The following is a 27,978-nucleotide window of genomic DNA, read 5'->3' as shown; positions in this document are numbered from 1 at the left end:
CCCTTTTTCACGGGGGTAAGGAGAGATGAGAAATGTTTACAATTCTTTAGGGGGGGCAATAAATCTTTAGGGAGGACAAGTGAACCTTTGAGGTGGAAGGCAGACATTATGGGAAGGCAAAAGGTAAAGCTACACAGGAACAAAGTTCGTCTTATTATAAAGTCCCACAGGACTTTTAACTCTTAGAGCTACCCCCAGAAGAACAGATAAAAAGTCTGTCAGGGTATCTGGTAATGACTTGCAGTCTCTTCTCAGGTGGTCAGGTGGTTTTTCTTTTATTTTTTGAGATAGAGTCTCGCTTTGTTGCCCTGGGTAGAGTGCCGTGGCATCATAGCTCACAGCAATCTCAGCTTAAGTTATCCTTTTGCCTCAGCCTCCCAAGTACCTAGGACTATAGGGGCTTGCCACAAGGCCCAACTAGTTTTTCTATTTTCAGTAGAAATGGGGTCTCGCACTTGCTCAGGCTGGTCTTGAACTCCTGAGCTAAAGGGATCCACTCCCCTCAGCTTCCCAGAGTGCTAGGATTATAGACGAGAGCCACCACACCTGATCAGGTGCTTGATCTTTCTTTCCTGCTTCTGTGATGAGATCCCTAGAGAGGGCATTTAAGACAACTGCCTTTCTTTGGAAAGAAAGTCTCTTGGTCAGATAAGTTCCAGAGTTCCTCCTTGTAGTTGGGGGTGAAGAACATTTAACAAGACTAGGTTAGAGGGATCTTGATTCTGTGGCTGTTTCTAAGGCTTCTCAGCATGTTGAGGTTCCAGTCTTTGGGGTGCTGTTTTTGAGTACCAACAAGGGCAAAGGATGAGGGCACCGGCCCCATATGCTGGAGGTGGCAGGTTCAAGCCCAGCCCCAGTCAAAAACGGCAAAAAAAAAAAAAAAAAAATTTCATTCTCACAAGAGAGGAAAATCTAAGGATTCAGTCCACAATCAAGCCCAAAGAGTACTCTGTTTCTTCCCATAGACCTGATACTACTGTTGCTTTCCCTTGGTCTACCATCAAACATGCATCTAGAAGTTTTTCAAGAAGGAAAAATGGAAAGATCTCAAGATGTAAAGTTTTCTTTGAATGCCTGTGGTTCTAAACTTACTCAAGTCATCTGAGGCAGATACAGATGGCCAGATACAGATGGTGCAGTCGCTAGGGCAGCTTGTGGTTACAGCCTCTTCTAACAGCTCTCACTTATTCCCAACTCCTGCAGCTCCATTGTCTGTGTTAAACTGTTCACTTGCCCTGTCCCATATGAAGGATGTCATTGCCAAAACTCCCATTTTACAGATGGGCGCATTCAAACTACAAGTGGTTGTCATTTGCTCACCGTCAAATAACTTTTTTTCCTCTTAAACAATGTGATTGACTGCATTTTCTGCTCACTTTGGCTAGTCTCGAAAGATCTGCATATGGACGTCAGGACTGATGCCCAGGGCTGTGTCCAGGTCTCATAAATGGGGAAACTCACACCCAGGTTTAACCTCAGACTTTGCAGACAGAAGGGAAGGGAGGTGGAAACGTCGCTACACCAGGTGGAATATAAATAACCATACCAGGATAAATTACAGAGACGAATAACTTGCCAATGGTCATATAAAAGATTAAAGGCCACATGCGTCTTGACTTTATTGCCTTTGCCAAAGGACAAGGGTCACGTTTTGGGAAACCTAGCACGGGCAGATAGAGGCCCAAGGAAGGGTGGTACGCCTCTTGGCGTGACCTTCCCCCTGCCCTTTGGCTCCGAGCGCTTGCAGGAACCACTGTCCAGGTTGGACGACCAGCGTTTGCGCCAAGACTGATGGTGGCAGTGCAATATTAGGGATTTGTCCCTCCAGCTCTGAGCCCAGCAGCCCGCAGCCACAGCGCCCAAGTAAGCCGCGAACACCATGTGGACGGGAGCTCGCCACCAGTTCCAGTCAGGAGACGTGGAGCGCTCGTGGCTGCGACTTAGCCCGGTGAGGCGCCGCACAGCTCAGCGCCTCACTCGCTTTGGGGCCGAGACACCGCTGTCATTACGACCGCTTACTTCCATTGAACCCGGGCGCCGCCACGTCATGCCAGAAATAGGAAAAGATAAAGCACCTTGGCTGACTGAGAATGGAAGTGGCTACGCAGGGCGCCGCCATGACGGAACGGGCGGAAAAAGAGATAGGGCGCCGCCGTGACGGGCTGGGCCTAAGCGAATAGGATGCTGGTCCACGCTGCTGCTACCGGAAGAAAGGCGGCAGAGAGGGCGGGGCTGGCCGCCTCCAAGAAAACTTGAACCGGAAGAGGCGGGTCGCACCTACCTGTCTGACCCACATCAGCTCTCGTCTCAAGATGTGAGTAGCGGGATCGCCTGCCCCGCAGGTGGCGCCGCGCCCTTCTTACCCAGTGACCTGGACGTAGCCTAGGACCTCGGGAGGTCCTTCCCGATGGTCAGGGTTCAGTGTCTTCCCTCACAAGTCCCAAGCCGCCGCACGCCAAAGCCCCGCCCTCTGAGCTTTTAGGCCCCTCCCCCTTGTCATGGTGGATTAGGACTTCCAGGTCTGGGCTCTTTTGACTCACATTCTGCCCCGAGGACCCCAGTCTTTGCCCCCCAAATGGCAACCCTAGGTCGCCAGATTTGTTTAAGGACATCTAAGTCTCCTAAACTCTTCCTTAGAACTCCAAGTTCCTCCCCTTGGATCACCAAACCTTACCTTTTGGACCTTCCACATCTGCCCAGGACTCCAGACCTTGTCTGCCCAAATCCCAAGAGCTTTATTGTGTGTAGGACTGTCTAGATTTACTGTAGAGCCCCATCCTCACCCAGGGCTTCCAGATTACACCCCTAGGACCCCGAGTCTCATCTCAGGACCCTCAAATCTACCCCAGGGCCTCAGGTTTCACCTCAAAGACTCTGGTCAAGAGACCCTTTCCCAGGACCTGAGACCCCTCCCCCCACCTCTTAGACTTCTAAATCTCACTTTTAAGACCTGAAAACTCCTTTAGGGCTCCTAAGTTCTTTTTCCAGAACTCTAGATCTTACTTCTAAGGCCTTAACTCTTCTCTGCATGACCCCCAAGCCTACTGGGGGATGCCTAGATTTCAAGACTTTTATTCTAGGACTTCCAGGTCCTACCGCAGAATAATCAGACCTTGATTTAGGACCTCAATTACCCTCCAGAAGCTACCACCCTGGTTCACAACCCTCAAGGCCAGGCCTCACCTTCACACTTCCTTGGTGGCATCTCAGAATCCTTCAGACTACCAGATCTTCCCAGGACACCTAGTCCTACTCAGATTACAACTCCTTTGCTTGCCTGCTGCCTGGAATCATCCTCAGCCAACCCTATCCCACAGGCAGGCAGCCCTGGAGATCACTGCTCGATACTGTGGCCGGGAACTGGAACAGTATGGCCAGTGTGTGGCAGCCAAGCCTGAATCATGGCAGCGGGACTGTCACTACCTTAAGATGAGCATTGCTAGATGTACATCCTCTCAGTGAGTGTGGGCAAGTATGCGACAGTATTGGCGGGTGGGCAATGGAGTGGGAGTCTCCCAGGGTCTGAACTGCCCTACCTTCCACAGCCCAATCATCCGCCAGATCCGCCAGGCCTGTGCCGAGCCTTTTGAGGCCTTTGAGGAGTGTCTTCGAAAGAATGAGACAGCTGTAGGCAACTGTGCAGAGCATGTGCGCCGCTTCCTGCAGTGTGCTGAGCAGGTGCAGCCACCACCCTCCCAGACAACTCTGGAGGTAAGGAGAGTATGCCAGTTCATTTCTTCCCTCTGTAATAATTGCCTTCATCCTTCTAGTTGTTCAGGTAAAGACCTTGGAGTCATCCTCAGCCCCACCCCACTACCACACAAACCTTTTCCATGCATCCAGAATGCAGAACATGATTACCTCGTGTCCTCCTACAGGCCCTGCTTTAGTCCAACCAACCCGCTCCACTGCCAGGATACCTGCCTCAGCCTTCTTCCTGGTCTCCCTGAATCTCTCTTCTCTCCATACAATAACCTGAGTAAAGATTTAAGAAGGGAAGTTAAGTCGCATTATGCCTTAGAGCTCTCCAGTGGCTTCCCATTCACACTGAAAACAAAATCTAGGTACTTGTTGGGTTTTTTGTGTTTTTCCTCATGCTGACCTTATCTACCTCCTCCCTTACCCTCTCTTTCCCTTCCTCACTGCTCTTTATACTGGCGGAGGCAGTGGTATGGGCAAAAGGAAATCTTACTCTTTTTTTTTTGTAGAGACAGAGTCTCACTGTACTGCCCTCGGGTAGAGTGCCGTGGCGTCACACAGCTCACAGCAACCTCTAACTCTTGGGCTTACGCGATTCTCTTGCCTCAGCCTCCCGAGCAGCTGGGACTACAGGCGCCCACCACAATGCCCGGCTATTTTTTTGTTTTTGTTGCAGTTTGGCCGGGGCTGGGTTTGAATCCGCCACCCTCGGCATATGGGGCCAGCGCCCTACTCACTGAGCCACAGGCGCTGCCCTCTTACTCTTTTTTTTTTTTTTTTGAGACATAGTCTCACTATGTCTCCCGTGGTGTCACAGCTCACAGCAACCTCCAACTCTTGGGCTTAAGCAATTCTTTTGCCTCAGCCTCCCAAGTAGCTGGGACTACAGGGACCACCACAATGCCTGGCTATATTTTTGTTGTTGTTCTTGTTGCAGTTGTCATTGTTGGTTAGCTGACCTGGGCTGGGCTTGAACCCACCAGTCTCGGTGCATGTGGCTGGCGCCATAACCACTGTGCTACGGGTGCCAAGCCAGAAATCTTACTCTTTTTTAATGCATACAATATGTAAACAGATAGACAATGTATCTGTAATATTAAAATTTCATGGATGGAGCAATTAGAACCAAAATCTAGAAAGTCTCCTGGGGAGGTGGCAGTAATGGATAACAGGTTGCAAACTACTCTTAGATATTTACACTTCCCCTGCTGGACTGTGATCTCCAAAGGCAGAAGTCATATCTTTCTCCACCCCCTTTGAGCACTTCTTCTGTGGTCCTCTTTGTCCCTGCAGCCCTGTCTTCTGTCTTACACTGGACCAATCTTCTCCTAGGCCTCCATACTCCATCTTGCCTTTCATTCTGTTCTCTGTGATAGTCCCAGAGTGATCTCATAGGAAATCTGAACATGTTCTGCTTCTACTTAGAAACTTTTCCATGGTACTCACTTCTACCAGGCCAAATCTCAGAGCCACCACACCTGCAGGCCCTGTGGCAAGCAGCTTCTGTGACTTCTACCCCACCCCTCCCCACTTTCTACCATAAGCTCCATGTTCCAGCCCCCATGAACATGTAGTCACTCAAGTGCCTGCAGTCACTGCTTTTGTCCAACAGTTTCCTCTGCCTGGACTGCCCTTCCTCAGCCATTTCTAGGCTAATTCCTGTCCCAACATAGACAGCATCCCCTTCTCTTAGAAAACCTCTCTAATGCTTCATCCCCATCTTTGGGCTCCCAAGGTTCCTGAGCCCCTCCTTTACAGCTCACATTTTATGCCTTGTAATTATTTCCTTCCCATTGCCTGCTTTGAGGGAGATCTCAGCTAAAGACTAGAGAGATGGTCTTCTAGCCAGGCCCAAGAGTTGTTGATTCTTTTTATAAGGCAGGGATATGTGAAAGGTTCGGACCCTAAGGGGAGAAAACAGCCAGAGGAATTTAATTTTTCTCAGGAAACATTCAGTAATGAATACATACTGTCCACACTAGTTCTTAGTCATGTGCTAGGGACATTTCTTTCTTTCAAGTTTTTTTTTTTTTTTTTGCCATCTGAGCACTTAAGACCTCATCCTCGGCTTGGTGCCTGTATCTCAGTGGTTAGGGCGCTGGCCACATACACCAGGGCTGGCAGTTCGAACCTGTTCTGGGCCTGCTAAACAACAATGACAACTATAACAAGAAAACAGCCAGACATTGTAGCAGGTGCCTGTAGTCCTAGTACCTGAGAGGCTGAGGCAGGAGAATCGCTTAAGCCCAAGAATTTGAGGTTGCTGTGAGCTGTGACAGCATGGCACTCTACCAAGGATGACATAGTGAAACTCTGTCTCAAAAAAAAAAAAAAAAAAATGTAACGAAAAAAACCCAAACCCCATCCTCCTATCCTAGAGCCATTTGCTTTTTCCTCCCTGGACAACCAACTAGCCTTTCCCTGATCTCTCTGTGGCCATCTCTCCCCTGACAGTTCTGGCAGCCAAAGGAGCTTTTAAAAATGGAAATTAGGTCACAGCTCTCCCCTTTAAAACCTGCTTATGACTATCTGATGCACTCAGAGTAACTAACACCTAGCTCCTCCCCACCAGTCTTTTCCTCCTCCTAGTGGTGGCATCCCAATTACAGCTTTTCCTTCTTAGCTGAGGCTGGGAGATTTGAGCCTCCTTTGTTGTCACATCTACACAGTGGCAAACACAGACATTCCCATTTCACACAACGTGATATAAAGACTTGCCAGAACATCTAGCATTCTTATAGCTGACAGTTTAAAGTGCTGCATGTTGGCTGGATACAGTGTCTCAGGCCTGTAGTCCTAGCATTCTGGGAGGCCAAGGTGAGTGGGTTGTTTGAGCCCAGTATTTGGAGACCAGCCTGAGCAAGAGCAAGACCCTGTCTCTACTAAAAACAGAAGGAATAGTTGGGTGTTGTGGTGGGCGCCTGTAGTTCCAGCTACTTGGGAGGCTGAGGCAGGGGGATCCCTTGAAGCCAGGAGTTTGAGGTTGCCGTGAGCTATGATGATACCATGGCACTCTACCCAGGGTGTCAGAGTGAGACTCTCTCTGTCTCAAAAAAAAAAAAGTGGGACAGCGCCTGTGGCTCAAAGGAGTATGGCGCTGGCCCCATATGCCAGAGGTGGTGGGTTCAAACCCAGCCCTGGCCAAAAATTGCAAAAAAACCCGCTAGGCTCAGTACCTGTAGCTCAGCAGTTAGAGCATCAGCCACATACACTGGAGCTGGTAGGTTCAAACCCAGCCCGGGCCTGCCAAACAACAATGACAGCTACAACCAAAAAATCTCCAGGTGTTGTGGTGGCCCCTGTAGTCCCAGCTACTTGGGAGGCTGAAGTAGGAGATTCACTTAAGCCCAAGAGTTTGAGGTTGCTGTGAGCTGTAACACCACGGCACTTTACCCAGGGTAACATAGTGAGACTCTGTCTCAAAAAAAAAAAAAAAAAAGTGTTACATATCCCTCCCCTCCACATCTGCCTCTGCTCTTTACCCTGATTTAGTTTTCATCATAGAATTTCTCACAGGTTAACTTTTTTTTTTTTTTTTTTTTGCAATTTTTGGCCAGAGCCGGGTTTGAACCTGCCACCTCCAGGATATGGGGCTGGCACCCTACTCCTTTGAGCCATAGGTGCCGCCCCATATTTTTGTTCATTTGTTGTGTGTCTTTCCCTACTTTGCTGGCCACACAGGAGGTACCCACAGCAGAATGAGACCTCTCTGCTTCTGGTGACAGTTCCCCACAGCTGCCTTGTTCACATGGCAATTCCTGACTCTCTCTCCAAACTGTGGGCTCTGCAAGGCTGGCCTGGGGGCGGGGGTGGGGGGGTGGTCTGCATAATCTCCCCACCAGGGCCCCAGGGCTGGGCACAGAAGACATGCTAGTAGTGCTGATGTGTTTTCTCCACAGGCACAGCCACTTCCTGCCTCCTGAGGACTCCTTTCACTGCAGGAAACTGGACATGGTGGCTAGTTACTTGACGCCCTCACCCCCACAGAGTGACCAGATGGAGTCTTAAGGGCCCTGGCTGTGGGCCTGGCTTTCCTGGATGTCAGGACTCTCAATAAATAAAGACTCCATACACTGGGCTTTTATTCCTGCCATTAGCACCTGAAAGGTCCCAGAGAGCTGCCTGGACAGAATCCCTTGTCACCTGTTCACAGGAGGACCCCTCTTCCTTTATTAGCTCTGCCAAGCAGCCATTTTTTTGTGTCCTGCTGCATGCACATGGTAAAAAGCCTTTTCTTCTTTCTACATTAGCATTCTTCAGATCTTTATTGCATTTTCTGAAGGCTTGAGGGAGCAATAAATAATATGCTTCTTTCCCTGCTGAATTTAGAACCAGTTAAGGCATCAGGCATTAATGAGGCAGTGGAGATGAAAACAACTACATGAAAGAATGTGGCTTAGAAGTCTGTGTACTGGATTTCTGTTCTGTCTTGCTTTGCATTCCTCCAGAAGCCATCCTTGAGAATTTGAGTGCAGATAGTATATTTTGAATTTGATTCTAGAAACACTAGTAGGGGAGTGAAGAAGGGAGACAGAGAAAAGCAGCTAATAAAATTTGCATTATCAAGCCTGTTATCACTGTGGGCAACTGGGGCTCATCCCACTGGGGACCTCTGGGCACCTGTATAGATCATATCTCCATTACCCTATCAAGGGGCAAGGGAATTGTGTTTACCCACCAGCTCCTCATCTGTCATGGAGGACTATTAGGGGCATTGACTGTCAGACACTTCTGACCTGCACTGTGTGGGAAGAGTGTACTCCTGCCGTCAGACTAGAGCCCTGAGCAGAGTGTAACATGATCAGGTAAGCAGCCTTCAGCATGTGGAAGAGATGCTGAGTAGATCTGGGAAAGTGACAACTCTGGCTGCTGTGGCTTCTTAATGCTGCTTCTTGGGATGTCAGACTCCCTAACAGGGGGAGAGGACAGAGCAGTGGGCAAGTACGCAGGATGCTGAGTTGAGCATGTCTTTGACTTGCACCCAGATTCACCATTCAGAAGAGTCCCTCCTGCCTGGAGGTGATTCCAAACCTCTGGAATTGGAGTAACTTGCTATTTGAAACCTAAGGCTTGTGCTCTGGCTTAGAAAAATGTGCCTGGCCCATAGGAGTCTCTCCTGGGGATTAATCTCCAAGACAAAAAGGAAATTATTGGCTTAGGAGCCCAAGTCTTGTACAGGCAGGGTTGCAAGAGCCACCAGATGCCATGTGGCCAAGATGGGAGGAAATCCAGGTAGTGGAGAGACTGTGATCAATTCCTCTGACTCCCCTAAAAGGGCTGCCTGGGTCATGGTGGCTTTCTGTTTGTACTTCTACTTTCCTTGGGCCATGGATTGAGCCCTCAGATTTGTGTCATGTTTTCAGTCCAGCTTACTTGCTTGAGTAAGCTTGAGTGGGGTTCTGCTTCATACAACTAAAAGAAATATAATTAGAACAGACAAAATGGAAATCTAGATGACATTTTATTTTTATCTTAAGAGAAGAGTTCTCACTGCATAGCCCCAACTGGACTAAAATCCTGGGCCCAAGCAATGGTTCCGCGTCAAACTCCTAAGTACCTGGGACTATAGGCACATTCAGCTTTTTCACATTATTTCTTTAGAACCTCTTTAGGTGTCCTTTTTTCCAATAGGCTAGATCAGTTTCCTTATGTGCTAGTCTCAGGGGTCCAAGAGAGTGAAAATGGTAATCTCAGTCACTTTACCCTTGCGTGGTGAATCACACTTCTAATCCTAGCAGTTTGAGGCGGAGGTGTGAGGATTGCTTGAGGCCAGAAGTTTGAGACTACCTTGGGGAACATAGCAAGATCTCATCTTTACAAAAAAAATAAGAAAATTAGCTGAATATGGTGGCATGTGCCTATAGTTCTACCTAGGTGGCTTAGGGAGGAGGAGCATCTGAGCCCCAGAATTTGAGGTTGGTGAGCTATGATACTGCCACTGCACTCTGGCGTGGGTAACAGAGTGAGACCTTGGTCCCCCCCTCCAAAAAAAAAAGTTTAGAAAAAGACATCACTTTTACCACATTCTATTAGTCAAAGTGATCATGAGTCCAGCCCAGATTAAAAGGATGGGGAGACTTCACTTTTTGATGGCATTTGGCTGCAAAAAATTATTGCCCATATTTAATCCACTGCAAGAACTTTATAGTTTCTATTTCTTCTTGTGTCTATTCTGGTAAATTGTCTTTAGGAACTCCTCACATTGCTACAGTTTGAATGAGTCCCTCAAGTTTCATGCATTGGAAACTTAGTTTTCAAGTTCATATGTTGATGGTATTTGGAGGTGGGGCCCCTGTGGCAACTCAGAAGAGGAATTGAGACTTGAGCTGGTGCACTCTTGCCTCTTGTTATGTGATGGTCTCAGCAGTGTTGCAGGTGCCATGCTCTTGGATTTCCCAGCCTCTATAACTGTAAGAAATGTATTTTTTTTATATAAATTGTCCAATCCATGGATTCGTTTTTTGCTAGTCACAGGAGCAAGCACAGTGCACCACAACCTCAAACTCCTGGGCTCAAACAACCCTCCTGTCTCATCCTCCTGAGTAGTGGGGACTACAGGCAATATGGCACAGTGCCTGGCTCAGTCTAGGTATTCTGTTATAGCAGCAGAAAATGAACCAAGACCCACCTTATTGTACACTCTTCCTTTTTTTTTCTTGATCAATTTTAACAGGGTGGTTATGAGTTTTTTTATTTTTTTTTTTACATAATTTACTTTCGGGTATGTTAACACCCTATTTTGCACTCGTTTTTGAGGGCAAGCCTTTGTTTTTGTTTTTGAGATAGGGTCTCCTTTGTCACCTAGCTGGAATGCAGTGTTGCAATCATAGGTCACTGTAGCCTCAAACTGGGCTCAAGTGATTGCCTCAGCCTCCCAAATAGTTGGGACTACACGTGTGTGCCACCATCACACCTAGATTAATTGTTTTTAATTCAATTAGTTATCTTATTTCCTTCCTTCTTTGGATTTAATTTTCTAATGTTTAGTTCACTGGTGTTCAGCCTTTCTTTTTTTCTAACATAGGCACTTAAATTTCCCACGAAGCATGGCTTTCTGTTTTGATTTCTTCATTGACCTCAGATTATTTAGAAGTTAGAACTACATTTTGTCATTTTTAAACATAAGGGTTTTTTTCTAGTTATCTTGCCAAACTGCAGTTGGTTTGGGAACATTTTATATGATTTAATCTTGAGACTTTATGTCTTGGCATGTGCTCAGCTTTTGTTAATGTGCCATATGTGCTTGAATCCTAAGCCTTGGTTCATGATGCAGTATCTTAGCTTGATTCCCCCAGAAAGAGACAAGGAATTTGGACATGATCCCAGCAAGCATTGGTAGAGTAGTGGGAAGTGACACAGGGACAATGATCTCTTTTTTAAAAAACTTTATTCAAATTAATATGAGGATACAGTATTTAGGTTACATTGTTCTCACTTCCAGGGTAAAGTTCTATTTGTAGAAGAGCCCTTCACCCCGGGGGGGTGTTATACACCCTCACAATGTGCACATTAGGTGAGACACAGGGACAATAATCTTGAATAAAGTTTTCCCTTATTTTTACAAGCATCAAAATAATTTTTTCTTTAACACTTCTCATTTCATGAAACTCTTCTTCCTTTGTCTTTCTTTACACCCACTCTGCACGTTTCCTCCTACCTCTCTGGTTAATCCTCCCTTTCTCTCACCCACCCATTACATGGTGGTATTCTAAAAGGCTTACCCCAAGCCTTGTTCACAGTCATTGTGAATATCAAGAAAATCGTTAGCTCACAGATAGTTATCCCCAGCCCAAGCACCTGCCTACATGGTCTCAGATTTCTCAAAGAGAGCACTAAGCCCCAAAGTGTCCAGAACTGAAGGCATCATCTTCCCCAGCTTGTCATTTTCTTCAGCCACCAAGCTCTTTCTTTCCACCTGCACCTGGAATACTCCTGCTTTCAGTGGTCCAGTTTGCTTAGTTAATTCCTATTGTTTGTTCAGACCCGAGCTCAGTCAAGAGTTCCTTAAAGAATCCTCCCTGTCCCAGCTCCCCTCAGAGGGCTAGATTTTAGATCTGTGTTTTCATGGCAGCACCATAAACTTCTCACACATGGCCCTACTTGAATGAGGAAACGTAAGACAGTATCAAATTGACTATCCCAGAATCTTTAAAAATGTCAATATTATGAAAAAAGTCTGGGGGACAGTACTCAATTAAAAAAGATTGAAGAGGCTGGGCTGGGTGACTCACGCCTGTAATCCTAGCACTCTGGGAGGCCAAGGCGGGTGGATTGCCTGAGCTCAGAAATTTGAGACCAGCCTGAGCTAGAGCGAGACCCCATCTGGGGGTTGTGGTGGGCACCTGTAGTCCTAGCTACCAGAGAGGCAAAGACAGAGGATCGCTTGAGCCCAAGAGATTGAGGTTGCCATGAGCTATGATGCCACAGCACTCTACCAAGGGTGACAAAGTGAGACTCTGTCTCAAAAAAATATATATATTAAAATAAAAAAGGGAGTGGTGCCTGTGGCTCAGTGAGTAGGGCGTTGGCCCCATTTACTGAGGGTGCCAGGTTCAAACCCGACCCCGGCCAAACTGCAACAAAAAAATAGCCAGGCGTTGTGGTGGGTGCCTGTAGTCCCAGCTACTCGGGAGGCTGAGGCAAGAGAATCACCTAAGCCCAAAAGCTGGAGGTTGCTATAAGCTGTGACGCAACGGCACTCTACCCAGGGTGACAAAGTGAGACTCTGTCTCTAAATAAATAAATAAATAAAAATAAAATAAAATAAAAAAGACTAAAGAGACATTGCCTTGCCTGGGCCCTTTGTAAAAAGCATTATTAGGACATTTGGGGAATATTTGAATATGGATTGTACATTAGATGATAGTACTATGCCCATGTTATGTTGTGGATTTGATAATGGAAATGAGTTAATATAGAAGAGTGTTCTTATTCTTAGGAGATACATGTTGAAGTGTTTGGGGTTGGGTCTCATAATAAATGCATCTTATTCTCAAAAAGTTCAATAAAGAAAAGTATGTATATACTTATATTTCACTATGAGGAGACTATTGTTCATACATAAAATATCTGATAATAAAGTTTGTGAACTTGCCACCATATGTTTACGTTGACATCACTGTACAGACAACTCAGTAAGGTTTCATAACCTTGGTACATCAGTGTCTGACAGTTAATTTGTGTCAACGTATGGTTGTGTCCTGCTGAGTGATGTTCATTATTGTGGTTGTGTGATTTTTTTTTTTTTTTTTTTGTAGAGACAGAGTCTCACTTTATCGCCCTTTGGTAGAGTGCCGTAGCATCACAGCTCACAACAACCTCCAATTCCTGGGCTCAAGCAATTCTCCTGCCTCAGCCTCCAGAGCAGCCAGGACCACAGGCGCTCACCACAACGCCCGGCTATTTTTTTGTTGCAATTGGTCAAGGCCAGGTTTGAACCCACTACCCTCGTTATATGGGGCTGGCGCCCTACCCACTGAGCCACAGGCACCGCCCTGTTGTGTGTTTCTGTGTGCAGTGTCGGGAATGTTGGAACTTGAATTTGAGTAACAAACATTCATAAATTTCTTGTTAAACTTGGCAAGAGTGGAAGGGAAATCAGGAAGATGTTAGTCCAAGTTTAAGGGGATAATGCCGTGAAGAAAATGGCAGGGTACAAATGGATTAAACATTTTTTCTGAAGAAAGAGGAAGCATCACTGATGAAAAGAGGTTGAAGTGGCCAATAATGAGCAAAACTGATGAAAACATTGCAAAAATTCATCAAATTGTGTGTCAAAATCTTTGGCTGACTGTGAGAAGAATAGACAAAGTGAGACTCTGTCTCAAAAAAAAAAGACAAACAGGCTTGGCGCCTGTAGCTCAGCAGCTAGGGCATCAGCCACATACACTGGAGCTGGTGGGTTCGAACCCAGCCCCGGCCTGCCAAACAATAACAAATACAACAAAAAAATAGTGGGTGTTGTGGCGGGCACCTGTAGTCACAGCTACTTAGGAGGCTGAGGCAAGAGAATCACTTAAGCACAAGAGTTTGAGGTTGCTGTGAGCTGCGATACCATGGCATTCTACCCAGGACGACATAGTAAGACTCTCAAAAAACAAACAAAAAAAAGACAAATAGAATTCATAATTAAATTATTACATATGTATTTCATTAAATTATTTTTTGCCTTCATTTCAGCAAAATCTTAATTAACTTATTAAAATATAGATTTTCACATAATTTGTGAAGAAGCAAGAAAGTGGGTGGATGGCACTGAGGGGAAGTACTTTACTATGCAGCAGTCTATCAGACTTTTCTGATTCGGATGCAAAATGGTACAATTGCTTTGAAAACCAGTCTGGCAGTCCTCAAAAAGTTTAACGCGAAGTTACTGTATGACCCAGCAATTCCAAAGGTATAATCCACCTAAGAGAGTTGAAAATATATGTTCACACAAAAATGTATACTTGACTGTTCCTAGAAATGTTATTCATGTTAGCCAAAAAGTGGAAACACCTGATGAACAGAAAAACAAAATGTGATACATCCGTACAAAGGAATATTATTCAGTCATAAAATAGTGACATACTGATGTTACAACACAGATGAATTTTGAAAGCATTATGCCAAGTGAAAGAATCTAGTCACAAAGGCCACATATTGTATGAGGATTCCATTTATGTGAATAGCCAGAATGCCCTGTCCAGAGACAGAAAGGTAGATTAATAGTTGCCACGGAGAAAATGGGGAGTGAATGAAAACACTCCGGAATTAGTTATGATGGTAAAACAACCTTGTGAATATACATGTATTATAAATCATTGAATATGACTCTTTAAAAGATTAAATTTTATGGGATGTGACATCTCAAATTTTTCAATTGTTAGAATACACCCCCCCAATTTTAAAAAGCCAACCCAGTCATTTATTCATTTATTCAAATATTTATCAAACATCTACAGGGATCGCTTGAGCCCAGAAGTTCAAGACCAGCCTGGGCACCCTGTCTTTACAAAAAAATAAAAATTTAGGCTTGGCACCCGTAGCTCAGTGGTTACAGTTCCAGCCACATACAACGGGACTGGCAGGTTCGAGCCTGGCCTGGGCCTGCTAAACAGTGATAACAACTACAATAAAAAAAAAAAAAAAATAGCTGGGCATCGTGGTGGGCGCCTGTAGTTCCAGCTACTTAGGAGGCTGAGGCAAGAGAATCGCTTGAGCCCAGGAGTTTGAGGTTGCTGTGAGCTGTGACACCAAGGCACTCTACTGAGGGTGACATAGTGAGACTCTATCTCAAAATAAATGAAAAAATTAAAAAATAAAATAAATAAATAATAAAAATTTTAAAAATTTAAAAAATCGAACATTTAAAATGTGTCAGGCACTGTTTTAAGTTCTAGAATTACATATGTCAGTGAACAAAACAAACAAAAATGCCTGCCCCTAATGTTTAGCTATAGCACCAGAAAGAGGATCCATAAAAAATAAAATGGTTGCAGGTAGCAGTTGCATTTGTTGCCAAAACTGACTAGGATTTTCACAGTGTGGTCTCTATAGGGCCCTATGGTGTTATAATATACATATGCTGGGTTTTTTGTCCATGTTTCCTGGCTTATAAATCCCAGTCTTGTTACAGTCTTTTGTTATAATTTTGGGGCACCCTAGCAGACCTCAGAGAACGGAAACTCCCCTGCTCACTTCTCTTGCCCTCTCATCTGCTTCTTTCTTTCCCCAAGGCAAGACTCTAAACTTCTCTCGCCTTTTTGTCTTGGAGCTAGCCATGAAGAACTTCTCTGACTTACTTTTCTGGATTGCGGAACATAAGACCCCCGTTTTAGAAGGGAGCCTGCCCCACACCTGGGAGGAAGGAACACTACACAGAGAGGCCACAAAGAATCTGAACAGACGGGCTTTGCGGGGTTTCCCCACTCCGTCTGTTAGTATTAGATCACCATACCCCTTTTATCTAATGACATTTCCACCTAGTTGTCTGTACTTCAGTCAGGCCTATCTAGTGAAGTCTCCGTAAAAGGCCCAGGAGAACTAGGTGGGAGCTTCCAGATAGCTGACCACATGGAGATTTCTGGAGAATGGTGCAGCTGGTGAGGGCAGGGAAGCTCCATGCTCCTTCCTGATATGCATCCCTTCATCCGTATCCTTTGTATAATAATGTCCTTTATACTAAACCAGAAAGCATGTTTCCCTGAATTCCCTGAGCTGCTCTAATTAACTGAACCCAAGGAGGGGATCACAGGATCCCCATCTGACAGCCAGTAGGTCAGAAGCACAGGCAAAACAACCTGAGGCTTGCTATTGACATTGGAAGTAGGGGCAGTCATGAGAAACTGAGTCCTCAACCTGTGGGATCTGATACTACGTGCAGGTAAATAGTGTCAGAATTGAACCGGAGAACACCCAGTTAGTATCTGCTGCAGAATTGACTGCTTGCTTATTGGTAAAGAGAAATCTCTACACATTTAGTCACAGAAGTCTTCTGTGCTGGATATTGTTGAGTAAGAGAACAGAAAAAAATACTTTAAGTATGTTTTTCCACTCTCAGAGGCCCAGAAAAAACAATGCTCTCAGGGCCCCTGACAATTACGGTCACTTTCTCAGACTTCTGAAGGCAGGAGAATCACCTGATAGTCTGGCAAAAATGGAAAATGCCAAGAATTATGGTCCCTTAGGTCTGTATCTTTATTTTTTTTTATTTTTTTGTGGTTTTTGGCCGGGGCTGGGTTTGAACCGGCCACCTCTGGCATATGGGACCGGCGCCCTACTCCTTGAGCCACAGGGGCCGCCCAGGTCTGTATCTTTAGTTACAATTTTCATTATGGAAAATTTAAAACAAATACAAAAATAGACAAAAATGATAAATGGTCACCTAGGCTCCTGGAGACAACTCTGGAGACTAACTGCATCAAGGGCCAGTCAGCGCAATAGGCTGGATTGTCTTACACCAGAATTTTTTAAGCCTCATCCCTACTGACATTTGGTGCTAGACAATTCTTTGTGTGGGGGGTTATCCTGGACATTGTAGGGTATATGGAAGCATCCTTAGCCCACTAAGTACCAGGAGCACCCTCACCCCCTGTTATGACAATCAAAAATATCTGGCTTGGCGCCCGTAGCACAGTGGTTGTGGTGCCGGCCACATGCACTGAGACTGGCGGGTTAGAACTCGGCCCAGGCCAGCTAAACAACAATGACAACTGCAAGAAAAAAATAGTTGTGGTGGGTGCCTGTAGTCCCAGCTACTTTGGAGGCTGAAGCAAGAGAATTGTTTAAGCCCAAGCGTTTGAGGTTGTTGTGAGCTGTGACACCATAGCACTCTACCGAGGGCAACATGATGAGACTCTGTCTCAAAAAACAAACAAAAAAAGGTCTTCAGACATCATCATTGTCCCCTGGAGGACAAATGATCAGTCTTGGTCAAGACCTTAGATCAGCGGTCCCCAACCTCTTTTGGCACCAGGATATAGTGTCATGGAAGACAATTTTTCCATGGATGAGGGGGTGGGGGGATGGTTTGGGGAGTGGAAAAACTTTTTTTTGAGACAGAGCCTCAAGCTGTCACCCTGGGTAGTGTGCTGTGTCATCACCGCTCACAGCAACCCCCAGCTCCTGGGCTCAAGCGATTCTCTTGCCTCCGCCTCCCAAGTAGCTGGGACCACAGGCACCCGCCACAACACCTGGCTATTTTTTGGTTGCAGCCGTCATTGTTGTTTGGAAGGCCCAGGCTGGATTCAAGCCAGCCAGCTCAGGTGTATGTGGCTGGCACCTTAGCCGCTTGAGCCACAGGTGCTGAGCCATTTTATTATTATTATTTTGTTGTTGTTGCAGTTTTTGGCAGTTTGAACCCACCACCTCCATTATATGGGCTGGTGTCCTACTCCTTTGAGCCACAGGCACCGCCCGGTAAAACATTCTTAAATGCATTATATCTCCACCTCAGATCATCAGGCATTAGATTCTCAGGAGGAGCACACAACCCAGATCCCTCATGTGCACAGTTCCCAGCAAAGTTTATGCTCCTGTGAGAATCTAATACTGCTGCGGCTGTGGTCTGACAAGGAGGCAGCACTCAGGCAGGAGTGGGAGTGATGGGAGCGGCTGTAAATAGAGATGAAGCTTTGTTTGCTCACTCACCACTCACCTCTTGCTGTGCAGCCCAGTTCCTAACAGGCCGCAGACCATTCAGTACCAATCCATAGCCAGGGGTCAGGAACCACAGCCTTAGATGATACTGTAAGAACTAGTGATATGTTTTTACTGATTCAGACGGTTTCCAATGGCCTAGTCATCTGATCTGTTCCTTACAAAACCAGACTGGTAAATAGAATGCACCCCTCTTTAGGCCACAAACTATGAAAACAAATTATGGTTGATGATTCAGTTGATATATTAGGTTTATAGTTAGGGCTTTTCCTCTGATGAGACTCACGGGTGTCAAGCTGCTGACCCAGCCTATATGGCCCAAGGTAGCCCTTGGATCAATTGTCGTACTGAACATGGCACTATAGCTGCCCCCATAAACTGACTGCTAAATCAAGGACCCTGTCTCTGGTGCAGAAGCCTCCATTACATGCCAGATTTGTGACTTATGCCAAAGGTTGGCCCCTGTTTATCTCACTGTGAAGGAAGCCATATTACAGGGGCACTGGCCCCCTAACTTCAGACAGATTGACTACCTTGGGCCTTTGACCTCTGTGGCCTCCTAGGCTGCTTCAGCACTGCTAGCACTTTTCCAGGCTGTGGTATTGATCAGCCAGTCTGATGAGCCCACTCTGGGCACACCGTTGTGAACCTAGACTGTCACATTTTGGCTCTCTGGGTCATTTAAAGTAGTTTGACAATGGTGTACCTTTTGTAACAAAGCCTGCAGAAGCCCCCAGCAATGGACCGAGTGTCAAGATAATATCACTCTTCATGCTCTCCATCTTCCATAGATATCTAGTGTTGTTGAGCCCTGAAACTCCCTCCTTAATAAAATCTCAGACTCTATCTCCCCTCCTCCCAGTCCACACATCTTAGTAAGACAGTTTGGTCATCGTGATTAATGTCTATAGCTCAGGTTGGACATTTATAAGTGTCACAGTCGTGGAAACCTTAATGAGGGAAGGCCATTCTGCTGAGCCCATGCGTGAACTTCATCATTCTATTAAGGGCATGCCATCTCACACACGGCCTGTTCCATGTACACTATTCCCACTTGTACATGGGTCTAGTTGAGCATTGGCATCACCACCTGGTTAAACTTGTGGAAGCCTATCATCTGAACTTTGCACGCATGAGTTACATTTAGATGTAGCGGGAATTACCATCTGGGCCATCTCTGAAGCTGTTGGTGGTGGTACCAAGAGACAGGGATTCCCCCAGGGATATGGAATCACTTTTTATTTTTGTACCTGAGTGTTGGAGGTGGAATGGGAGCAGTTCCAGGAGCTTTCAGTTGGCCTGTCCCACGATAACAGCCCTTACTCTGTGGATCAGGGAAGAAATGTGGGGATTCTGCTAGTTGTGAAGTATATTTGGTGTGGCTAGAGAAATAACCACAAGATTACTTCACTCCTGCCTGATCCACTGTGAGATGGACTCTCATCAGAACTCTATCTATCGACCTCCTTAAGTCCCCCATCCCCAACCCACACTTTGACTCTCCAGGAATTAGGGTCAGATAAGAGCCAGTGTCCATAACGTAGCCTCTCTAGTGGAATGAGCACAGGCTCTGAAAAAGGTCAGAATCTGAGTCCTGCCCTTATTTTTTTCCAGGTGTGTTTTGAGGGCAGGGGAGTATCTTTAAGCAATCTGATCCTGGATGCTCATCTGCAAAATGGAGAGAAAAAATACTCATGTGACTGTAGTGAGGATACGGTAAGGTTATATACACCAATCAGTACACAGCCTGACAACCATCAGTACGATGTGCTTCTTCTTTTGGGAAAAGGATACAAACCTCAGTCATTACTATTACTTCATCAATATTTTATTTTATTTGATTTCTTTCTTTTTTGGAGGGGGGCAAGGAGGTGGAGCAGAGTATCACCCTTTTGTCCTGGGTAGAGTGCTGTGGCATCATAGCCCTCAGCAACCTCAAACTCTTGGGCTTGAGCAATCACCTTTCCTCAGCCTCCTGAGTAGCTGGGACTGCAGGCTTGCGTCATCACACCTCTCTTCTATTTTTAGTAGAAACATAGAACATTCTTGCTCAGGCTGGTCTCTAACTCCTAAGCTCAAGCAATCTGCCCGCCTCAGCCTCCCAGAGGGCTAGGATTACAGGTGTGAGCCACCACACTAACTTAGTTTCAAATACTTCACGTCATTTAGTTATTCCTGATATTTCTTGGAAGGTGAGATTTTGGACACCAAGTTTCAGAGAATACAAATGACTTGCCCTTATTTTCAAATAATGAGCTATATAAATTAACTTATATTTTAAAAATGCAGGTGTAGTCCTTACCCTATATTTAATTTAGCAAGTTATTATTTTTAAATGTTGATGAGGTTATAGGAAATTATGCTCTAATCATAGCTACTAGTGGTGTAAATTGGGGAAGCATTTCTGGAGAGCAATACAGCAAGACTTGATAAGACCTGGAAAAATATCAATATCTTTAACCCAGCAATTCACAGTCTAGGAAATCATCACAAGGCCAGGTGTGATGGTTCACATCTGTGATCCAAGCACTTGTGAGACCGAACTGGAAGGATTGCTTGAGCTCAGGAGTTTGAGATTGCAGTGAGCTATGATGATCTACTGCTCTGTCTAGGTAATGGAGCAAGCCAGAAACAATCTTAAAAGCAAAAAAGATCATCACAATGAAATGATTTTGAAAATTATCAAAGATTTAGCTACGAAGGTTTGATCACATTGTGGTTTGAAACCATGTAAAGGGGCAGTGCCTGTGGCTCAAGGAGTAGGGCGCTGGTCCCATATGCCAGAGGTGGCGGGTTCAAACCTAGCCCCGGCCAAAAACCACAAAAAAAAAAAAAAAAAGAAACCACGTAAAGGTAGTTATGTAATTATCTTTAAAAATAGGATTGTTGCCAATATAGTAGCTCACGCCTGTAATCCTAGCACTCTGGGAGGCCAAGGTGGGGAGATTGCCTGAGCTCAGGAGTTTGAAGCCAGCCTGAGCAAGAGTTAAGACTCTGTTTCTAAAAATCGCCAGGTGTTGTGTCAGGTACCTGTAGTCCCAGCTACTAAGGAGGCTGAGGTAAGAGGATCGCTTGAGCCCAAAAGTTTGAGGTTGCTGTGAGCTATGACGCCACAGTACTCTACCAAGGGCCACACAGTGAGACTATATCTCAAAAAACAAACAAACAAACAAAAACCCACAATAGGCCAGGTGTAGTGGGTCATGCCTGTAATCCTAGCACTGTGGGAGGCGGAGGCAGGTGGATTGCTTCAGCTCACGGGTTCAAGACCAGCCTGAGCAAAAGCAAGACCCCCATCTCTACTAAAATAGAAAAACTGAGGTAAGAGGATCGCTTGAGCCCAAGAGTTGGAAGTTGCTATGATGCCATGGCAGTCTACCCAGGCAGCAGCTTTGCGACTCTGTCTCAAAAATAAATAAATAGGCTCAGTGCCTGTGGCTCAAGCGGCTAAGGCGCCAGCCACATACACCTGAGCTGGCAGTTTCGAATCCAGCCCGGGCCTGCCAAACAACAATGAGGGCTGCAACCAAAAAATAACCAGGCATTGTGGCGGACACCTGCAGTCCCAGCTACTTGGGAGGTGGAGGCAGGAGAATCACTTGAGCCCAGGAGTTGGAGGTTGCTGTGAGCTGTGATGCCATGGCACTCTACCCAGGGCAACAGCTTGAGGCTCTGTCTCAAAAAAAAAAAAAAAGTAATAAAATACAAATAAAATAAATAAATAAATAAATAAAATAAAGTGGTCCTGAATTTAAAAAAATAAATAAAAATAGGATTGTCTCAATAAGTTTTGGTACACCTATGTAATAGAATGTATTTATAACAATGAAAGATATTAATAGTATATTAGTTGGCAATGCAATATACCTATCCTTAATTTCATTTAGGTTTCTTGAAATGTGCAAGAATGTGGCCAGGCATGGTGGCTCATGTCTGTAATCCTAGCACTCTGGGAGGTTGAGGCTGGAAGATCGCTTGAGCTCAGGAGTTCAAGACCAGCCTGAGTGAGAGTGAGACCCCATCTCTACTAAAAATAGAAAAACTAAATGGGTGTGGTACACACCTATAGTCCTGGATACCCAGGTGTCTGAGATGGGAGGATCACTTGAGCCCAAGAGTTTGAGTTTGCAGTGAGCTGTGATGAGACCATTGCACTCTAATTTATCCAGTTTGGGCAACAGAGCAAGACCCTGTCTCAGAAAAAAAAAGGGAAGAAAGAAAAATTGAGATCAGAAGAGAAATATTCAAGGGGTTCTTACACTCTCTTTGTGTTGTTTGAATTTTTTTCTTTTTACTTTGTCTCCCTCAGTAGAGTGCTGAGGTTGTCATGGTGTCATGGATCATAGCAACCTCAAACTGTTGAGCTCAAGCCAATTCTCTTGCCTCAGCCTCCCGACTAGCTGGGATGACAGGTGCCTGCCACAAAGCCTGGTTATTTTTAGGGATGAGGTCTCACTCTGGCTCAGGCTGGTCTCGAACCTGTGAGCTCAGGCAATCCACACGCCTTGGCCCCACAGAGTGCTAGGATTACAGGCATGAGCCACTGCGCCCGGCCTCTTGTTTGAACTTTTGTTATCATTAATTTATGTATTAATTCAAATATCATTAATTTATGTATTAAGTTATTAGTAATAAACTTAACTTATGTAATTCAAGGTTCTCTATGTCCAAGCTAATAAGGTGGTTTTCATCTTTTTTTTTGCTTCAGGTTAATGTGAAGATACAAACAACCAAATCACAATATTTGAATCTGTTAGGCAGAGTCCCTCTTGTAGCTATGTCCTTCACCTAAAAAGTGTGCCAGACACTCCTGCCTTGTGCCCATTCAGTGGGAGCACCCTAAACTCCCCCTCCCTCTTCTCCTCCCTCACTCTCCCTTTCCCCAACTTGAATTGAAATGAGTTTCTCTCCTATGTGGGTGTGAATTAGATTGTCTACAGGCTTCATATTGAGTACCTTAGATATTTGCTTTTCTATTCCTGTAATACTTTACTGAGAAGAATGGGTTTCAACTCCATCCAGGTTAATAAAAAAGATGTAAAGTCATCATCTTTTTTGTGGCTGAATAGTATTCCATGGTGTACATATACCGCAATCTGTTAATCCATTCCTGAGTTGATGAGCATTTAGGGTGTTTCTACATCTTGGTGATTGTAAATTGAGCTACAATAAATTGTCTTTTTTAAAATACGCTTTAAATATACTGCGAACATACTTTATTTAGTCATTTGGTTTACACTAGAAACTCAGGGAATTCAGTTAGTTTTCTTGCCCGTGAGCTTCTTATAGACACCAGAAAAGGTTTCAACCTTATGTTCCACATTATTCTGCTCTACTTTGACCAAATGAGCTGGCTGCCATCCAGCTTCACGTGGATTCTCTTGCCCACAATTTCATTTCGGAAGACCAAATCCTAATAGATCACATCATGCATGGCTGTCGGAGTGCTGCTCCTGAGATGCTTTTGTTTATTTTTTGCACAGCTTTTATGAGTTGGCTTAGGCAGAATTCTCCTCTGACAGATAAAAACAACATGCTTCCTACTGAACCTTTTCCCCAATTCACATACTAGCCAGATTTTAATTTTGTGGAAAAATTTCAATTAAGCAAGAGCAACAAAGACTGTGATAGGTTTTGGACCACAAACTTCAATTTCTTTGCTGCCATTATATTCAGCTCCCTGAGCTGAGCCTTGAGATCCAAGTTCATCTCCAACTCCAGACATGCCAGATTTGAACTCATCCAGCTTTTTACTATTGGGTTTCTTGGCACTTCAACTGAATATGGCTTTCTCCTTGCACAGTGTTGGCTTAGGAAGAGTGCTTTTTTATCTTTCATTATTACTTATTCCTAATTGTTTTGAATCATGTCGGTTCAATGTCGTCTTCTAATATCTCTATTTTTTTTTTTTTTTGAGACAGAGTCTTACTGTGTCGCCCTCGGTAGAGTGCTGTGGCATCATAGCTTATAGCAACCTCAAACTCTTGGGCTCAAGTGATTCTCTTACCTCAGACTCCCAGCTAGCTGAGACTACAGGCACCCAACACAACACCTGGCTATTTTTAGAGATGAAGTCTTGCTCTAGGTCAGGCTGGTCTCAAACCTGTGAGCTCAGGCAATCCACCTGACATGGCCTACCAGTGTGCTAGGATTACAGGTGTGAGCCACTGCGCCCTGCCCTCTTTTTTATTTATTTTTATATGTTAGCATTGTGTTGATTGGTTTTTTAATGTTAATTCTTCCTCTGTTGCTATTATTTAGTTCTGTTTTTGTTTTTTTTTTTGAGACAGAGTCTCACTCTATTGCCTTTGGTAGAGTGCTATGACATCATAACTCACAATAACCTCAATCTCCTGGGCTCATGCAATCCTCTTACCTAGCCTCCCAAGTAGCTGGGAATACAGGTACCTGCCATGACACCCGGATAGTTTTTCTAATTTTAGTAGAGTCAGGGTCTCACTCTTGCTTAGGCTGGTCTCAAACTCCTGAGCAATTCACCTTCCTCAGCCTACCAGAGTGGATATTTCTTATCCTTCCCCAAAGAGGAAGACAGATTTGACCAAGGGAGTGGTTAGTGGAAGGTGCATTTTTCATTTTGCATAATTCACCCCCCCCAATTTCAAACTTTTGGGAGCTCACTGTTAAAAGTGCACATGAAGTAAACTTACAGCACCCCAAACAACTTTGAAACAAAATTAAGGCTAAGCAAGGGCGTTTCCTAACGTGGAGGTTGCGTGTAATTCTGAACGGTGCTTGCTCCTTCTCTGCCCAGGAGGTGGCGCTGTTCCGTGGAGCCCAGAGAGTTGTTTCCACATGAGGTTAGTGGCTGGGAACTACAGCGTGATGATTTTTGAGTGTGTCTTTGACAAAGACACATAATTCTTAGAGAGCATTTATTTAGTGTTCTTGGGGGGAATAAACCATTATGCTGAAAAAAATTGAGTCATTGCAAAAAGTAGTATAGCTTTAGTCAACTGAATAGTCATTTTGTGCAGATAAGTCAATATCTCAATTTTCTTTCTCTCGATTTTTCTTTTCTTTTCTTTCTTTTTGAGACAGAGCCTCAAGCTGTTGCCCTGGGTAGAGTGCCGTGGCATCACAGCTCACAGCAGCCTACTGGGCTCAAGCGATTCTCTTGCCTCCGCCTCCCAAGTAGCTGGGACTATAGGTGCCGTCACAAAGCTCGGCTATTTTTTTTTTTTTGGTTGTGGCCATCATTGTTGTTTGGCAGTCCGGGGCTGGATTTGAACCTGCCAGCTCAGGTGTATATGGCTGGTGCCTTAGCGGCTTGAGCCACAGGTGCTGAGCCTTTTTTTTTTCTTTTCTTTTTCTTTCTTTCTTTTTTTAGACAGGATCTCACTTGGTCGCCTTAGCTAGAGTGCAGTGGTGTCATCATAACTCATGACACCTCAAACACCTGTAATCAAGTGATACTTTTGCCTCAGCCTCCTCAGTAGCTGGGACTAAAGGTACCTCCACAACTCTGAGCTAATTTTTCTATTTTTACTAAAGACATGGTCTAGCTATTGCTCAGGCTAGTCATGAACTCCTAAGCTCAAGGGATCCTCCCACCTCAGCCTCCCAGAGTGCTATGATTATAGGCATGAGCCATGGAGCCCGGCCATATCTCTACATTTTAAAGGTATGGAGATATAGTTTATTCCTTCTGCGTCTTAGGTTAGAAACTGACTCCACAAACGTTTACCGTATTATTTTAAAAAACGCAAAATAAATAAAGGCAGTCCATGTATAGAAGATAAATGAGAGTATATTATGGCAATGAGATTTTGATCAGTTCCAGGCTGGGCTCTTAAGGTATAAAAATTAGAAAGAAGGAATTAGTGAAATTAAAACTTCATGTTAATTAAATAGGAAATGAAAACAAAGTAAAGAATAGTTGAAAGAATGAATCCCAAATTGCTTATTACAGAATGAAATGTGTGTGCCCTTCGGGAGCTGGTTAAGGATAAAGAAAGTAAAAGGTTAATAGAGATGCATTTAAAATCAGAAAAGAAATGTAACCAGAAGTTGTCTGGAGGCTACTGTGTACCACTTTAGTGAAAATATTTCCTGGTGAACTTCTAAGGAAGATATTTGACACAAGAAGTATAAAATATGAATATCCCAGTTGTACAAAAACCAACTGTATATAGCATTCCCTCTGAGTATACTCAGATTTCCTACTATTAATATTTTGCCTCATTTTATTGCATTCTCTCTTTCTGTTGTATGTTCTTTTTTCTTTGAGACAGAGTCTCACTCTGTAGTCCTGGGTAGAGTGCCATGGCATCATCACAGCTCACAGCAACCTCAAACTCGTGGGCTTGAGCAATCCTCTTCTCTCGGCCTCCCAAGTAGCTGGGACTACAGATGCCCACCAAAACACCTGGCTAGTTTTTTCTCTTTTTAATAGAGATGGGGTCTCACTCTTGCTCAGGCTGATTTCAAATTCCTGAGCTGAAGCAATCCACCAGGCTTGGTCTCCCAGAGTGCGAGGATTACAGGTGTAAGCCACCGTACCCTGTCTGTTGCATGTTTTTAAATTTTTTTTTCCTGAGCAATATGCAAATAATTTGCAGGCACAATGAGCCTTTTCTCCTGATGCAATGCAGACTGCACTGGTGAGGGAGGTTCTGGTGTTCTGGCAAACCTGGTGGTGGAGTCCTCCAAAGGCCAGGAGTGACAGTGGGGTGTGATACCATTGAACTCAGCTCCCTGGTGTTAATGGGAGCAGCAGCATTCTGAAATAACAGAGGCAGGTGACTGTAGCTACTGTAATGGAGTGGCAGCCAGGGTGCCTTGATATGGAGGTGCTGTGGTAATGGCCGTTGATCCACAGCATTCTCTGGGGAGAGGGATTAGGGAAGCTGACTAGAGTATTATTTGGATAACAAAAAAAGGAGGAGGAGGGGAGAAGGAGGGGGAAGGAAGAGGAGGAGAGCTGGGGAACAGGATAAAAATTACAAGCCCTCATTCAGTGTCTAGATCTGAGTCAATTCTTAAACTCAGACCCTCTTGAGAGAAAGCCGGGTCAATTCCCTGTGAGGAGGAACCCAACAAGGCCACTAAAATATATGTACAATAAGTATTCCTGTCGTTCTTCCTGAAAGGGGCCTATAGCTGTTTTCTAGAGTAGCTGTCCACACAGCAAGGGCAACATTCACATTTCTTGAGGGCTGTGGAATACCGAGTTCTGCGGTGAAACTGATACCAGAAGATCTGAAATGCCACTGTGGCTCCCTGCCAAGAGTGGACCCCCATGGAGGCAAGCGTCCATATGGCTCCCCCCTTCGGTGACTGACTGCCTGCATCCCATTTTGGCTAAGGAGATACCTAAAACTGAGTTTCTCCTCATAAGAAAGAAGATTAGACATGTCTCATCATGTCCCTCTCCCTGCGTAGAGATGTCCTTTGTGACTCATTAATAGGCCTAAGACTATGCAAGACCTACCTGCTATGCACAATGAATCAGTTAAGTTCAGTTTGTCTCTGATTAACAGACCCTTATCTTAACTCAAGCATTCCTCTTCACTGACTCTTGGTCTATTAGACAAACCCTAACTATTCCAGCCAATTGTCAACTAAAGAATCTTTAGACCCACATGTAAGCCCCCCTCCTGGTTTGAGATGTCCTACCTTTTCAGGCCAAACCAATGATGTATGCCATCCATGTATTAATTTATGACTTTACTTGTGATTCCTGTCTCCCTGAAATGTATAAAATCAAACTTCAACCCCACCACAATGAAACCTTGAGACTTCATGGGTGTGGCTCCGGGTCATGGTTCTCAAATTTGGCTGAGAATAAACCTCTTTAAATGATTTTACAGAGTATGACTTCTTTTCCATTGACAGTAATAAATGGAGTCCTGTCTCACATTTGTTTCGTGTTTGTCTAGTGGGCTCAGAGGTCCCTCTTGCAGTTATTTCTCAGTCTTAAACAGGCAGACCAGCAGAACTTGTATAAAAGCAGACATGGCCTGCTTTTATTTATTTTGTGTTTTAAAAACATAATCCTTCACTGATTATGTTAGGAAGATGCAAACGTCAAGTGTTGAGATGATAATGAAAAAGCAATGCCACAGCTAAGGAAGAATTGCACCTCCATCAAAGACTAGAGCTGCAGGGTTGGTGGTTCCC

The 27,978-nt window shown here is 44.8% G+C and overlaps 2 protein-coding genes and 1 pseudogene across 2 annotated transcripts in view; 2 read left to right on the top strand and 1 right to left on the bottom strand.

Annotated features, from left to right (window-relative positions):
* Positions 1-27,978, top strand: part of TTL (tubulin tyrosine ligase) — a 124,260-nt gene that overhangs the window by 88,761 nt on the left and 7,521 nt on the right. The gene's annotated exons all lie outside the window — the stretch shown is intronic.
* CHCHD5 (coiled-coil-helix-coiled-coil-helix domain containing 5) lies at positions 2,174-7,777 on the top strand. The gene is made up of 4 exons (XM_053589835.1): positions 2,174-2,314; positions 3,318-3,458; positions 3,546-3,711; positions 7,599-7,777. Coding segments are annotated over exons 1-4 (333 nt in total). The 5' UTR covers positions 2,174-2,312; the 3' UTR covers positions 7,623-7,777.
* LOC128584353 (40S ribosomal protein S7-like) lies at positions 23,072-27,154 on the bottom strand (annotated as a pseudogene).

This window comes from Nycticebus coucang, chromosome 4 (assembly GCF_027406575.1).
Source record: "Nycticebus coucang isolate mNycCou1 chromosome 4, mNycCou1.pri, whole genome shotgun sequence".
Classification (NCBI taxonomy): domain Eukaryota; kingdom Metazoa; phylum Chordata; class Mammalia; order Primates; family Lorisidae; genus Nycticebus; species Nycticebus coucang.
The sequence above is the reverse complement of the archived record's forward strand: the minus strand, read 5'-3'. Positions and strand labels throughout refer to the sequence as shown.